Source organism: Zootermopsis nevadensis, unplaced genomic scaffold, assembly GCF_977971745.1.
Source record: "Zootermopsis nevadensis isolate Lab colony 2312 unplaced genomic scaffold, Znev_1.0 Znev_ptg000030l, whole genome shotgun sequence".
NCBI classification, from domain to species: Eukaryota; Metazoa; Arthropoda; class Insecta; order Blattodea; family Termopsidae; genus Zootermopsis; species Zootermopsis nevadensis.
In genome coordinates this window covers 9982644-10000000 of record NW_028259162.1, presented here as the reverse complement: position 1 = coordinate 10000000, position 17357 = coordinate 9982644, and the positions used below count along the sequence as shown (strand labels likewise).

The following is a 17357-nucleotide window of genomic DNA, read 5'->3' as shown; positions in this document are numbered from 1 at the left end:
TAAGACTAAGAACACATCCTTGAGGAAGAAGTATGGTAGAATTTGTGGTGTTTTAAATACGAAATCCGTCTAAATAATAATTAAAAATTATCTAAAACCTTGAAGAAAATACGTTTTTCCATAGCACGCATCTAATGGTCAGTGCTGTTAAAGGGAGTAATCAATGTTTATTCTGAGAATCATACGAAACCCACAAATACACTCTGTACGCAAAATTCAGTTTTGAGACGTATTAATGCAAGTTGTGTGTTTATTTACCACTATGATTTAGGGTTAATAAGCTATACGACGTCATTCGTAATCCTAAACTTTGGAATTTATCTCTCTGGTTGAATTTATGTAGGATTTGAAGTTTTCGCGGCGGTCAGTCCGAAGATGGCTGTCTTCTGGGTTGTTGCGCCCTATAGTCTGATGGAAATTTACCAACGTTTCAGAGATTCTTGCTCCTACCAGACTACACGCGCAACAACCCACAATTCAATGCAAAGATTTTGAATATAGGCAACTGCTGGCTTTCATAGAAATGCTGCAGACATTTACAGAGACCACAATCTTAATTTCTTTTTGGAAATTTCTCTGCACTTAATAGAAAGAAAAGATTATTTACTTCTCTAGCCAACAACGACTTTACTCAGGTAATGCCGAAGATCTTTCCCACTTTAATACTCCGTGAGTGCTGCATCGAAACACGGACAGAAGTTTTCGTTCGTCGTTCCTTCCTGATAATAGATTCTGACATATTCGTTGTATAGACATTGGGGACCCGGTCCTTAAAATTGCCAACCGATTGAACACCATCTAACCATCTCTCTGGGAGTTGTCAATACAGAAAAGAAAATCTTCTTACCTCAAATCGCCTTTCTGTAAGGTCACTTCTTCAAATACGATCCGGATCCTTTCCTTTAACCTGCAACCAGAAATACACCACAGTTCTTCAGTATTCTCCCCAGTAAATTCTGCGGAAAGAACTTCAACATAAAAATTTAATGTATCATGTAAAGTCCCTTACATAACTGTAATTATATATTGCAGAACTCACTGCTTTCTCGACGTCACATTTTATTACAGATATATAAGACGCAATAGGCCAGCTTTTCTCATATTTAAAAAAAAAAATTGGAAATTGTCTTCTTAAGAGTTATGGTGTCGTGTAGGTTCTTACTATTATCACCATTAGTGAATTTTAACAGTTTTTGTTGCACGTTTCGTTATTAAATAACACTTATATGACTTCATTGAGTATGATTGGATAGTTACATAAGAAATTTTAAAAGGAATTTTCCGTCAAGTTCTTATAAGCTTATGTAAGGAAGTGTATACTCAGCACAAACTGAACTCGACCCTTTAATAAATTTCTCGCTTTACAGTCTTATTAATGATTTTGTTTTATGCATTTGTCTTGTATCATCTTTCTATTCACACCCCTTAGTTCATTTAAAAATATGATAATTTTTTTTCACACTATTAGACCAAAGAAACAGTAAAGAATTGCGAGAAAATATTCATTACGTCATCTTTTCTCACAATACACAGTTTAAGGCATCAGTGTACAACAAAGTTCAATCTACAGACCATTGTTCGACAACGGTAGGATCGGGGAAAGAAAAGTGAGGAACTACAAGCCAAGTATATGATTTACAGAAAATCTCTTTTCGGCATAAAAAAAACTTTTGCGTGTTAAAATGGTAGATCGGAAGTGGGATAAAACTTGGAGTGGGTTTGCCCTCCATCGCACTACAACGCCATGCTACAGGGCGGGAGTGATTTACAGTATCGCATAGAAATACTGAAAGGCAATAGAATGTCCAGAATCCCCCTGGGGTTTAACGGCAGAATCACGCACCCACCTTCATCAAGAGCTGTGTGAGGAATGCGTACGCTTTTATCACCAACTCAATGCAACTTAGTTTTAAACACACGTAAAAGGGATACGCCTATTTGGAGGGACTAGGTCTTCAGAAATCAAAATAAGGGTAAAAAGGTGAAGTTGTCCCCGACGCCGAACTAATCACTACGCCGTGCAGACGTATGCGGGTATGGAGAAAAATGTCTGCAAATTTTTAACCTAGACACTAGGAGACGAGCAGTAAGCTTTACGCTTTAGATAATTTACAAATATCTATTGTCATCTAACACAGCACAGTCACTGCATCATCTGAAATCGGACATTTGTTCTAAAGTATTAGGGCAGAATGGGAGACGATGAAGGCATGGAACGAAAACTAATGACATCTAAAGATTTCTGATTAATTATATCGACTACCCGGAGACGGAAGTGAAGCAAACTCCAAAAATATCGTGTTTGAAAAATAAAAACTGCAAAGAGAATCAACAACAGTCAACGAAATATCGGTACAGCTGAAATCTACGTTCTCTTACAAAGCGTAGAAAACGTGGATACAGAAGCAGACAGGCCGAATGCAGATTTTGATCGTTCTTAGCCTCAGAAAGCAGCTTAAGGACTTAGACCAGTTCCTTCCTTACACGTCCTGTTAGGTGATGGAAGTGTAAGTAACGCGTAACAGGACTGGTCTTATGCAAAGCGAAGTGTGGCAGGTGGATACAAAAAAAAAAAAAAGGTTTATTGATTATAACTTTGCAGCTTTCGGTTTGTTCCTTATGCCCCATTATTCCACATCAATCATTTAAGAATAAGCCACTACCGCTGTGTTCTTCCTATAATCACTAAAAATCTGAAAGCAGAAACACAGCCATCTTGACGCAGGTACGTAATATAGTTGTTGTTAATTCAGCTTTACTAGTGTTGTTTTTATACCAGCGTTAATTAAATTTACTTTAGAGATATTTAGTCACTTAATGAGACGCGAACAAATATAAACGAAAGGCCTGCTAAAGCAGCGTGTTCCAACAACGTCTTTACATAGAACGCACTAAAATTACATTTGCTCGACACTAAAGCCGAAAGGACGTCATTACATCAAATAAACAAACCTTATCTTTCCACGCAAGGACTCTAAAAATTAACACGAAAGCGTCTGATGATGAAAAATAAAGCGGCAATGTTCTGTATCCATTTTACCTTTTCTCCCCATTTTATTTGATTTTTTCCGGCATTATATATTTTATTGTTTCACTTACTGTTATTTTACCTTATATATGGTGATTTACGTGGTATTAAATTTAACGGACGTAAACAACTGTTCTCTTTTAGATACTGACCCGATAGTCGTTCCCGAAGACTGAAATAATTCGCGAAAAACTTAGCAAAATCTGTCGAATCGACTGAAATTTGAAATGAGTACAAGTGCAAGACAATTGTTGTCATTAACAGCTTTGATCATTTGTTAAAGGTGTTCCGATGGCAGAAATGTTTCTCTCATGGTGATGACGTCTAGAAGTGTTTTTTTTTTTTTTTTTTTTTTTTAGAAAACCATCAGTTTATTTTATATAATTAAAATCATATAAGGTCTAAAACACAACGACAGTAACCCTTCATAAATATTTGCCAGAATAAAAAAGTGATAACTTAAGAAGAAACATAGCTGATTATCGGTCTGGTGAAAGGAAATGTTTAAGCAAAATATTAATATGTCATCTTCTACCAACCCACATCTGCGCTGCGGTCTGTATTAAACTTTGCAATCATCTTAATGTAGTGTAAAATGTCTTCTTCACCAACTGACAGGTGCAGAGCTTTATTACCAATGCTAATTTCTCTCTACGTTTCTTTGAAGAGTGAAACAGAGGAAGGAATATTAAAAAAGAATTGCCTCCTTTCTTGGTGACGTTTTCTTCAGATAGACGTATAAGAGGAAAAAAACATGGAACTAAAATAAAATCTGATTTTCTGACAGTTTTCATGGGATATATAATCTTTTAAATACTCCACCAAATTTACTAACGAAATGTATATTTAAAAATCTGCCATTCAATCCAAAACCGTAAAACCAATAAAGCATAAATCACAGTAAATAATTTTGTAGTTATAGCTTAAGTTATCGGATAGTTTTAAAGAATTCAAATCAGAAGTTTGGCCTGTTGCATCAATAATGCATGAACTACGTTATCCCTAGTTACATCTTAATCTAAAAATACAACTCAGAATGAAATTACTGGGGGGAAAGAAGGTATAGCCCCAAATTATTCTTAACCTCGGCAATAGATTGGGGTGAGTGGTCAGCGTTATGACCCGTCACGCCCCGGCTGCGCTTTACCCCCGGGAAAGAACCCCGGTGCCCGTTGGATAGGAGGTTGGGTTGGCCCCAGAGCTGGTCTGGACGCAGAGGCTAGAGGAAAAATCCTCTGCCCCCGTCGGGGATCGAACCCCTGTCGTCCAAACTGTAGCCATGTCACGATCATGTCTTCCTGCATCATTTCTATGTGTCATGCCACCATCCTCTTAGTTCAAACTCTGGAACACTGCAGTTGTTATGGTGTCGTTAAATAACCAGGTACATTTCCCAAATAATTTTATTGGGGGTAATAAATAAATACTATTCATTTTACTGACCTTCCGCGAAACCTATAGGCACACTTGATGTTCTTGGGGTAGCTTGATGGATATCGGGGTGAGTAGAACCTTCCGCGTGTGAGCGAATAGTTACTGCTGATAAACTGATGATCGCACATCGTGCCTGGCAACTTCTGGCCGTCCGTCTGAAACATTCCTGAAACACAAAACGACCAAGATCAGCTATGCATTAAACAGTTACTATAATAGGATCCGATGTTGTTTAAATTTGCTATACACTGTAGGCCTACTTGACAATCTGCTAATTCCAGTGAGGAGAACAGATTTACGCACAGAATCCTAAGGACGTGGTGATTACAGAAATAAATTCTAAGTTCTTATGCGTCCAATAAATGTTATGATGTAATTCTATAGGGCAATCCGCAGCGTAAATTTGGAGAATAATGCGCAGTTTTGCTCCAGATTCACACTGCCGATCGCACGGAAAGATTTTATGACGTTCAATTGCTAAAAAAACTTGTCATATCAATAAAAATAGTAGAGATGGATGGAAGAAGATTGGACGATAACAGATTTTAAGGTAGGTTACTCTGCGGACAAGAATCACTGAGAAGAAAACCAAAGACAATTTTAGCAATGACAAAGTGTAGTTTGCAAAAGAGGAATACGTCGTAAATAATTTCCAAAGTTCATAAACTTCTATGTTAAACACACAAATTTGAGAGTTGTCAACACATAAATTCAGACAGGGTACATCGAACTTACGAGCCAGGATCCACTCTAAGACCAACGTCTTAAACCACAGGGCTAGTGAGTTATTTCAGTCAAAAAATTATAGGCCACTGATCTTGAATCTAACTTTTAAACTCCATGCATTGCCCCATATTTCCCTTAGGCTATAGAAACATCGAGCAATAAATAGAGTTCGTCAGAGTTATATCAATCCCTGGAGCACACGACATGGCTAGATCGCACGTAAAGTCAGTAATTACGAAAATAAATGCGTATATTGGGATTATTCTGATGGGGTATATGTGGCGACGGTGAACTCCACCCCCCCACTCCCATGATATTTACATCACCCACCCGAAAACATCCCGCACGACCAAGAGAGACTTCATTCATTATGCATGAGGAGGCGTGTATAATCTATGAAGTGTGCATGGGACCACCCGTATCTGAAAACAGACAACGCTACATTTTGGTGCAGATTCATACAGCAACCAGTTATTCTGTACATCACGTGGTACACCTGAGGAAAATATTCGCGTTTTGTTACACTACACGATATCTTAATGCTGTCATATTTAGATATTTGAAACCGAATGTCTTCTAAATCAGCGGTATTCAACCTTTTGTGTTCGCGTACCCCCATACATAATTTCTCTTCAACTTTGTACCCCAAAAGTTGTTGGTGTATAATTCAAGTTATACATAGTATATAATCTACATCTGAAATAAATTAAATTACTGATTATTCAGTGTTTATCATAAATAATATATTTTTTTAAATTTCACGTACCCCCTAAGATGTCTTCGTGTACCCCTGGAGGCACGCGAACCCCAGGTTGAATACCACTGTTCTAAATAGTATTCGAGAATTTAATACGTACTGCAAAGAAAACACAGTACTTCGCCATTACAAAGATCAATATGTTAATGCTGTTTTAGGAAATAATTGCTGTTTATACTGAGAACCATACGAAAACCATAAATATAAAATGAAGATTTATTGATTGCTTATGAGCCGGGATAGCTCAGTCAGTATAGTGACTAGCTACGGGCTGGACGACCGGGGTTCGATCCCCGACGGGGGCAGAGGATTTTTCCTCTAGCCTCTGCGTCCAGACTGGCTCTGGGGCCCACCCAGCCTCCTCTACAATGGGTACCGGGGTCCTTTCCCGGGGGTAAAGCCGGCCGGGGCGTGATGCTGACCACTCATCCCCATCTAGTGCCGAGGTCAAGGAAGAGTGGAGCTATACCTCCACTCACCCCAAGCGCCTACATGGCGTATAGTGGGACAAACTTTACTTTATTGATTGCTTAAGCAGGTAGAGCATATAGTTACCATTATAGTTTAACGAATCTGCTCGCACTTCCACGAACTGCTCTTAAAATAAACTGTACTTAACACAATGAGACTACTTGACTGTTATAACAACATTCTCCCTGCGCATTTTCATATGCATTTGTGAATTACGCCCTGACGTCATTCCATTCAGAATTAGCTTCTGAAGCAATGAAACTATTACAATCCTATTAATATACGTATATTCGGTTTATCATTACGAATGTCTTAAGTCGAATGCAATTTGTACTGACTGAAGATCACCTTACCTAACACCGAACTCATATTCCTACTGAAGAAATAATCAATACTGAATAAATACGTTTCTACGCAAGCTATTCTTAAAATAAAGTGCACAGAAATAATAAATTGTTTCAATCAGCTGTAAAACGTCCCTCAATTTTATGGTCTTGTTTGACGCACTAAAGTTGGTGCACTGCAAGAAATACCTGTTACTGTAGTGAAATTATAAATAAGATACATCACAAACGGTGATATTTCAGGCTCTCAGGGTAACGAGTAAGAATATGGCTGTATTTGGGGGTGATGCCCCACATTTCGGAGGTTCTTACCATCCAGTGCCTCACTTATTGTCCTGATAATGGGTACAGCAGGAGCCACTGAAACATCGGTTAATATATACCAAACTATACGAACTGACATACGAGACAACAGCCATCTCGCACATCGCACATATTTCCTAGTGCTTTCTGCTGTGCTATCGCGTAATAAATCGTTTTATGCATTATACAATCCGGGTACTGTAGCCTAGCAACCAGATGAAAATCGGAGAAAGAGCAGAAAATTCTAAAGAGACGAAGGAAAGGATTATGGAACATATAAAATGTGCATACCAAATGTTTCCTTTGCGACGTTCATTCACATACTAGCTTACGTGTCCCAGACAGAAACGTACTGCTGGCAGATCCAATAAGCAGGACCTATGTCTGTAGGTCTGTTTACTGGTGAATTCATACTTCGTAGCCGTCTGCACGGCAATGGTTTTACCATTGAACTTCAGTCCGTACAACTAAGTAACAATAGGGCACACAATTCAAGGCCCTAATCAAACTGAACTAAACGTCTGACTACTGAAGTTTGGACAGAAAGACAGAACACATGTGCAAACCTCCTCTCTTCCATTCAACATGCAGAGTGCGATGCATATTTTGTGGCGCCTTATACACAGGTAACAACGATAAAAATATACGCGGGATAATGCTATAATTATGATAAAGCAGCACTGAAAATAAACATGAAAAGGTCTTTCAGATCTTCATCTGTTTTTATTTTTTGTCCCTTTTCCCCTTTATCTCTGTCTACGTCTGTACTTTATACCTTCGTCGCCCACATTAATATTTCCACAGGCTGCCTAGTGGAAGAATCATTTGTAAAGCGGAACATTCTGTCATTTGATATCTTCACTGAGGATATTTATTCCTCTGTAACAGCAAGAAAATATTAAATCACCAAATCAGACACACGAAGCTGGATTCTGTATAACACAGATAATTCAATTCTGCCGTTGTTTAATCTAGAATTCCAATGGATACTATCAAATGGAATACGAGATGGTGTCCATTCTTTCTAAAATAAATTGTGTCCGTTCAGAACGTCTACTATTATGTTTTCAGACACGCTGTGGATCCACTGAAACGATTCGAGTGAGATTTGTTTGTTTAACTCATAGTCCCGGTCCAGTGCCCAGTTTTGGAGGTGAAAAGACACGCCTCAGTGAACGCCATTTGATAAAATACTCTGCGATTTAAAATAAGGCTCAAGCTTTGGAATAGTTGTTAGTGTAACTTTCCCTTATATACGGTATCATGTGGAAATATTATTCTATGCGCAGATGATAAAGAATAATAAACACTCTATGGTATAATGGAAATTTTAAAGTATTTCCCGTGCGGTGAAATAGCTAGACTGATACCAACACATTAAATCAGAACATTGTCAATCTTTTCCTTACTTGGTTTTATTCAACTGCGCAACGTACTAAGCTTCTGGAGACAGTACTTTAACAAACACTGCGATTAGAAAATCTGTTTCAGTATTGTTAATAGGAAATAATGTTTATAAACGAAACCACAGAAGTTAAAAATAAGCAATAAGCTTCTTTTTAAATTGACACACAACATTTTTTGTTGAATCCAAATCTGTATTTGTGTTAGTAGTCGCAGGTCAGTGTGTAAAACTTGAAGCTCTATAGAAAAGAGAGGTCTTATCGGGAGGAGCGCCGTTTGTAAGAAGGCGTGAGATCTTGAGTCTGCAGCAATAACAGCAAATCTAAACTCGTTTCTTAGAACTGAGCTTAACCGAATGAATGACGTTCATATTTCACCCGTATACGATTCATTGTGAAAGCAGCCCATATGATGTCAGGTGACAATGAAGCTAGAAGGCCTGACGTCACACAAAAGACCGGAGAGGAAATAACCTTCCATTTCTTTTTTCTGTATTTCCGACAAAACACTACTTCTATATTACGGACGCTGGAAATCAGTGAGAGCATTAAATTAATGAACTGTTATTAATTTCACATTACATTAACTTCATCCGGGTAGTGGTTGAGAGGAAACGACGTTGTTACCCCGGATGAATGAGACAGAAAAGTAGACTGTAGCAGTCCGTAGAGCCGGAACACCTGTGGTTAGCGTTGCGAACGGCAAGTACTTTTAACTCCAGCGCAAGGCATCAAATATAAGTGAATGTTCTAGGGAGCCGACTTCAGTTGAAACAAAAATTCTCAGGGGATGACGAGGATTCGGCAGTGAAGACGTCACGGCGGTGAATATGCCGACAGTGGTCTTCTAGATAAACCGATGTTAAACAGTTCAGCCCCGAAAATGAAGACAGTACGATCCTCCAATTACTGATGTGTAAAAACAAGTCCACACGGCGTTACAAACCAGAAAGCCAACATCGACATAAGGAACATACGTGGTTCTTCTATGGGGCATTATTGCTTTTATTACTTCGTAATCTTGACGAGAACTGAAATTCTGTACTTCAAAACGACATTTCTTTCAGAAACAGTTGTTATCGAACCATGAAACTCAGCGCTTGGTTTACACATAATCATTTATTGCCTGTCCACTGTGACTACTTGGAAGAAGGCAGGCAGGGTCCTAGGGCGAGCGACTGTGATATATAGCTCTGCACAGAGCGGGTGGTCGGCCAGTCCCTTGGGCAAACCAGGCAACCAAGTGTGAGACGAGGCTACATCTTTTTATAGCGCACGTAAATTGTCAGCTAGTACATCCTGTCCTCAGCAAAGCCGTGAGATGTAACACGGGGGCATTGGGTCCTGGGGGGATGGCGGGCTTCTGCATGTAGCAACTGCCCTGTAGAAACCAATTCCCGCAACTGAAATGCTAATCTAAAACCTCTGCTGCAAATGAGTTTGTCTCTGTTTTTGTACTTCTGTTTTATATGCTAATCCAAGCTCGGGAAATTCTTTTCTGAACTCTTCCGTAAAAAGGTCCAAGTAGCATACAACCTAAGTTACATAAAACAATGCTGAATTTTTAGTCGATAAAATGTGAAATAGTCTGCGACTTTAAAACAATACCAAGCTCATTAGCAAGTGAGCAATGAGATACTGCAAAACATTAGACCTTTAAATCTCAGTGCCTGATTAAAGAACCCACAGAGTGTACTTATGGGTTTCGTATGATTCTCAGTGTTAAGGGAGAGTATTTCTTTGATATTTTTATTACAAGTGGGCAATAACGAAAACCAGGTCCGGATTGTCTGATGGCGAAAAAACATTAATGTGCCAGTTGAATATTAATAGCACTATCAAAACAACAACTCTGTGGTAAAGCAAGTGTGTCTGATCTAAGTATACAGTGAAGCCAAGTTCCCAGAGTTAAGTTATATGATATAGCTTTGTGTATGTATGTAATATCAGTGTCTGCCTGTCATTGGCTTATCGCTGACGGCAAGCACTTTAATAAATTAATTGAACGAAATTGAATAACTAATTCCACCCGTGTGGAAATCGGTACAATTAAAACAAATTAAATTTTTTCTACGAACTAAGTAAACAAAGATCGCCCAGTGAAATTAATGCCAGACGAACAGGAAGTTAATAATAAAGCCCTTTCGCAGTACGTAAATTCAAATAAGCTACGGGTTCTTGCTATTGTACTAACTTCTCCATTCTGGAGTACTATCACACAATCTAATTCCGGTAGCCAATGCATCATCATCATCATCATCATCGTCATCATAGATCAAATTGTTTAGCCTGTTGCAGTTCGAAACGTAATTATAAAAATCTGATTATAAGAATTCTGCAAATTAGCAATGAAAAATGTTGAAATTCAGTAGGATTTCACGTTGTCACGGCGGTGAGTCCGAGGAAGGCCGTCTTTATTGGGTTGTAGCGCCGTACAGTCTGACAGACGCCTACCAACATTTCAAATGTCCTTGCTGCCTCCATCATCAGGACGATGATCATTATTAATGATTATTAAAATTCCTTAACATTTTGAAGCGACTGTTGTGGAAATTTAATAATACTGCATTTCTGCACACTCGACTCGCCACTGATATCTATACCCATCTGTTAATATCGCTCTCTGACACTTACCCAGGCATGAAAAGCAGTCTTCCACATTGAACGACCTCTTTGAAATTATTACTTCTTGGGAATAACAACCATGTACTTAGTTGTCAACAGAAATATCACAGGGGCCGAGAATGCACTAATAACCAAGCTACATGATTGATGACGTCACAGTGACAGTAATTGCCCTTTCGAACGATAATTTCCCTCTGTCGATATCACGAGTATTATCTGGCATTCCTCCGCAGTTCCGCAGACGTTGACTTATGGTTTCCTTCATCTGATGCATGGCAATGATCACAGGCGAATCAGCACAATAAAACGTGCAGAATATATTAAAAGGTGTATTAACACAAATGGTTTCGGTCCTGTCTTTCAGTATATAACTTCTGTGAGTAAACCGAAACTTAACTAAATACGAGGACAATGTCGACCTAATAAACAACTAGCAGTGTGTGAGGTTTCTTCAATTAGAGACCATTTCTTACCCCTTTATAGGAAATGACTAAATATGTGTCCAACAACTTATTCAAAAGAAAAAACATTTAATAACAATGAGAAATAAAAATTAGCATGAACATGCCACCAACAGTAATAATAACAATTACAATAACCATAACAAAAACAACAATGACACATCATCATCAACCTACGAACCATCGAACGTCTTACTAAAATTCTATGTCACAAGGCATATTAATATTCCTTTGCAATAAACTTAAAATAAATATCATTAGTATTACATTCCGTCCAACTTTAGCCACCCAAATATTATCTCTGTCACACTGAGGGGCGTTTCCGGTTCTCAGGAACAAAATCTCACGATCCCATATGCAAATGGATCTCGGATTGATCGCGACCTATAGAAAAAGCAATCTCAAAGTGAAGAATCGTGTCCTGGAAACGACTCGACTGAAAAATTCACGCAAAAAGGAGACGGGGAGAGCGTGAAACAACGGAAATAACCGACGCAAGTTTCACTCTCAGCGAAGACGAAGGCACATAACAACGGTAATCATTATCCGGCTACTGTATCCTCGTCTCTACATCGTGTTTTCGAAATAATCTCACAATTGGGACCAGTGATGTTTGGACGACTAGAGAAATTCCGAGAACAAAGACTGTAGTACTAAACTGGGGATGTTTTTTTACGTTTAAACTTGGTGGATCATCCCTACAAATTTTAACATTTCCACAGTAATGATACAAACCTGATGGTCTTGTAAACATCTGAAATGAAATAAATATCTGGCCACTTGAATTTAGGATAATAAAATATGCGATTATAGATAACAGTTAAAATATATATAATTTATTAGTATTTCGGTTTGTGGTAACTGCAAAATTTCCATGTGAACCGGGTATTTCAGTCAGTCTGGTAACTGGCTACCGGCTAGGCGATCGGGATTCGATCCCCGACAGAGGCAGAGGATTTTTTTTCTAGTCTCTGGGTCCAGACCGACTCTGGGCCCCACCCAGCCTCTCATCCAATGGGTACCAGGGTCCTTTCCCGTGTGTATAGCACGGCCGGGGCGTGAAGCTGGCCACTCACCCTCCTTCCAGTGCCTCTCCCTAAGTGCCAACACTGGAATGTAACGGGATGGCTTTACTTTTACATAACCACAGTAGGCTGTATGCATTTCTATTTTATGAAGACACGTAGTTGGTTACTTTGCTACAAAGGCAGTCGTCCTACAACATAGTACAGATCGACGTTACATTCATGTGTCAGCTGAGCCACTGTTGAAGTAAACATAGACACTGTTTTATGAGCTTCGTAAGATAATGATATTAGCAGTGTGTGGAATTCGACTACGCAATTAAATCTTTTCGATTGATCAGGCACATCGATAGAAAGTAAATATTCGACATCTGCATATACATTTTAAGAGGGTGGTTCCGTTCTGCGTGTTTGTGTCTGTCGGTTCTTTCATCGGAAGAATTCGTGCTGCCAGTTACAACTTGTAATTCTTGATTTGGCCTACTCACAATAGACAATACAAACGTGACAGATGCTTAGACTCGTGAGACTGGACCATAATAATCTATGACTACGTATCCGCTCGTAATGCTAGTCTGTACGTAATGTCATTAGAGGCGACACCAAACTCTTAATCTTTCATTTACTACAATAGGTAATAACTCCATGAAAGATCCTAGAAACTGAGATTTATACAATGATCCACTGTGAAAACCCATTTATAAATGGCCACAGCTATAATTCCTGCTACCATCTAGCAAGGCAATATAAACTACTTGAAATCACTCGCACAGACTGTGGTGTAAAGAATATCTTTGCACGGTACACCTTTTCAGTTTTAACATTAAGTCCTTCTTCACAATCTATCTACAGTAAATGAACTAGGATTTGAGACTTTCACGGCGAGTACAATCAATAAAATCTTCCCGGGTAATCAGCTGCGTCAACTGCTTACCGTAGTAAACTACTACTGATTGTAAATGAATGGTTTCTAATTATAACAACCACATGAAAGTGATTCTAATTCCATGGACCAGTATCATGTGATATGTACATAAATACCAAATATTCATGTAATTAATAAATTATCCTTTACAGAATCCCGAGACGTAATTAAAAATGATGTCCAACGCTGTGAAGTGCTTGAACAGTTCGCTCCCTAGGCGAATATTTTTGTGTACAAAACACAACTCATCTGTTCCAGGACTCAAGCCTAATTAGTTTAGTTCTATCCGCTTGGTGGTTGTTACTGATCTGTCAGTCAGTAGAAACTGTTCGCTGCCGGAGTTATCCAATACATTAGCCACACAAAATTCTGATAAACACATAGCTACAGGTACTTGCACATTTTTAATTAATTTGAAAGAAAGTTTTTCATGGAACTCTACAGGAAGCTTTAAATAAAGCCACAGAATGTATACGCGTCATATTAGAATTTCATGTTAAAAAGCGTAATAGTTTAATTATACAAATGAGAGAAGTTATTTTTCGAAATGGATTGTTGGCTCTACACAACTTAAAATATAAAACTGTCTACTGTTTGTTAAAAAACGAAAACAATCACGAATTACTAAATGCCTGGTAACCGTATGTATTCTCTAAAAAGCTATTTGACGGACATAAATGTTACGTATGAATACTTATTAGCGTTGCAAAATTCAGTGCTTCTACAACGCTAATACCGAAACTTGCCAGTTAAATGAGTCCTAAGCCCGATGAATCTAATTTACATTACCACAATCCATCACAATTAATGTTTCATCTGTGAAGGATAAGGTTCTCCGACCATGCGAAATTAAGAATTAGATGTAAATTAAAATTAATTGTTATATTAAAGCCCAATGGTAACTATAAGTCCCACTTGCTTCAAAAATCAATGATACTCCTCGTTTTGTATTAACAGGCTTCGTGCCATTCTTTCTGTAAAAAGAGATGATTTCTTCCAACAGCATCAACCAGCTTTTCTCTGTACTGGTGAAGTACTGTGTTTTCTTTTCAGTATGGATTGAATTCTTATGTGTAATTTAAAGAACATTTCGGGTTTAAGGGTTACAACCGAATAAATTAATGTCACTTCAACAATCAAAGAATAATTACATTAGACTGCTTCCTACTGTAGAGTAATTAATAAAGTATACAAATTCGGCTCTTCCTACAGGTAGAAAAACTCAGTACATTTTCAAGGAAACAAAACACCATGATTCCGAAAACAAATCCAACGATCTGGGCCGTTTTCGTGTGCTGCCATATCGATTAACAGATGCACAAGTGACTCGATGCAAAAAAAGTCATGGCGCTTCTGACTCTACCCAGCCCGGGTTCTCCTGTTGTCATGTGGGCAAAGCGTCAACTTCCACCCCATCACAATCCTTTTTGATGCCCTCAAGTTCTCGACAGGGTAGCTAAAGTATGTGGCCATTAGTGACGTCACCAACAAGAAGACTAGAGTTATGGCAGGAGGGGCTGAACACAAGTGTCACTCGGATAGCGAGGGGAAGAGGAATGCAGAAGGATGCTGCATTAGTACAAGTCGCCCCCACATGCTACAGAAAGACATGGCTTCAGGCCACAGTACGATTAATCACAAGAGGCATGAAACAAGTAGTTCTGGCTTGATCCAGCCCAACAGGATTAAATTCTAACAATGGTTATGTTTTGAAGCGAACAAACAAAATTATGTAGGATTTGAGGTTACTCACCGCCCTGATGAAGGGGTGGCAAGGGCATCTGAAATGTTGGTAAAATTCTACCAGACCGCAGGACACTAAAACCCAGAAGACAGCCATTTTTAAGCACAATTTAGCATTCAAAATCTGTACCAAAATTCGGGGCCGAGTGGCATTTGGAAGATTCCGTTTCCTGATCGACGCTTTCCGTGGTGACCTTTAGTCCCTTCACACAAACGCATGGATCGTATTAAATTAGGCCACAACCTTTTTCATCCATATTTTCACAACTAAACATCCATTATTCATCCTATCATTCGACGCTATACACGCTGATGAGGCAATACTGTTAAATAATCCACAATTAATATAAATTACACTTCTTGTGTTATACAGTTAGGAAAAATTAAGAATGACAAATTAAAATTTATGTGTAAGGAAGTACCAATGATATCTTTAAAGATCCCAGCATTTACGTAGACGGGCTAAGGAAAACTACGTAATCATGATAGGCCAGAATTTGAATCTATATCCCCTGGATGATATATGCTTAAAAACCCAGAACTTCGCAGACTATTTCTGTGCAGATAAGACAGCAGAATTATGAACTTAAGAAGGACACACATCACCAGATTTGCGACGTCGAGGAGCTGTGCTTCCAGCACGAAGACAAACACTATTAGGCCCACCGAATTCCTCGAGTTACAGTGTACTGATCTTATTAAACTCACTGCTCAGCTAATGGATTTGGCGATGACACGGTAAGTGTCACGGGTCATGTGTGAATCAACAAGAACTCTGACCGCCACTGATGGAGTTTCGCAATGCACTTGTTTCTGGATTTAATCTCAGATCTCTGGTCTCCGATCTTAGTTAAAAAAAAGACGACTTGCAGTCCAGGACCTAAAATTTTGACCACAACATATCCACATCTAAAACTTCATCACAATCGTCATCATCATTTGCATAAGGTATCGCTCAAATACAAGCATGACAAAATGACAGATTCTCAAGTTCAAGAATTTTATAGGAACTTGTAATCGTAGTAACGCCTTTGCAGTTAAATAAAAAAGATAAGGATATAGATAAACAGGGACACTAAAACCCACTCAAATATTCAGTACGAAAAGTAATGACGAGAGAACGACAAGAAAAATAATTGGTAAAAGAAAGAGAAATACGGTGAAAATGGTTTGCAGAAAGAGGCCAATATAAAGCTCAAAGCGGATGAAATATTCCACTGAGGGGAAGAAACAAAAGCAGATAAAACTGGGTTTTGTGGAGTAATAGAAACACAATACCGTCTTAAATCAGTTTTCCTCATTTAGTCTACATCACCTGTTCGAACACGAAACAAAGGGACGTCCGTTATCGAGGGAGATGAAGTAACGAAATTGAAGTATGCAGATAGAAACAAGAGAATCGAGTTGCAGGTATCCACGAGTAACGAAAGAAAGCACGTAATACGAGGCTCGTCCACAAAGTAAGTTTCCCTGGGGCCGTTTACAGAAACAAAACACAATTTCATGGAAATATTTATTGCAACAGATACAGCAAGTGTCCAGCTATTTTTCAACACATTCGCCACCGGAATTGAGACATTTGTCATACCGTGGGACCAACTTTTGAATACCTGCGTCGTAGAAGTCTGCCGCCTGGGATTGGAACCACTGTGTGACTACCATCTCCGCCTCTCTGTCATTCTCAAAACGCTGACGCTGACCGGACAGGAATTTCTTGAGGTGTAGGAAAAGATGGAAATCACTGGGAGCGAGGTCCGGGCTGTAGGGTGAATGATTAAACACCTCCCAGCTGAACTCCTGCAGGAGACTTGCTGTCCGTCGAGCCGTGTGCGGCCTAGCGTTATCACTGACCGCACTTCACAGTCGGCGGGAGCTGGAATAAGAACCTCCATCTTCAACAGCTGCAACGATGCTACTGTGAGAACGCGGGAAGTACCGTTAGTGCATGTGCCATGCTACGTCATTGCTCTATCACGTACGCACAGTCGCTTCGCGCAATATAAGGTTTGCTAGCTGTGGGACGAGTGGGAAACTTACTTTGTGGACGCGCCTCGTATAATAAAACATCTTCTGTCCACCTGAAAGTGGAGAAAAGCGAAGTCGATCCCGTAA

General features: G+C 39.0%; 1 protein-coding gene across 7 annotated transcripts in view; it reads right to left on the bottom strand.

The window, feature by feature from the left end:
* Window positions 1-17357, bottom strand: part of Sol1 (CUB domain-containing protein Sol1) — a 659765-nt gene that overhangs the window by 111996 nt on the left and 530412 nt on the right. For all 7 annotated transcript variants that reach the window (XM_087358459.1, XM_087358461.1, XM_087358462.1 and 4 more), the window contains 2 exons: window positions 4472-4628; window positions 848-907 (listed from right to left, as the gene is read on the bottom strand). In XM_087358459.1, coding sequence (XP_087214585.1) covers window positions 848-907; window positions 4472-4628 — 217 coding nt within the window. The remainder of the gene's footprint in view (window positions 1-847; window positions 908-4471; window positions 4629-17357) is intronic.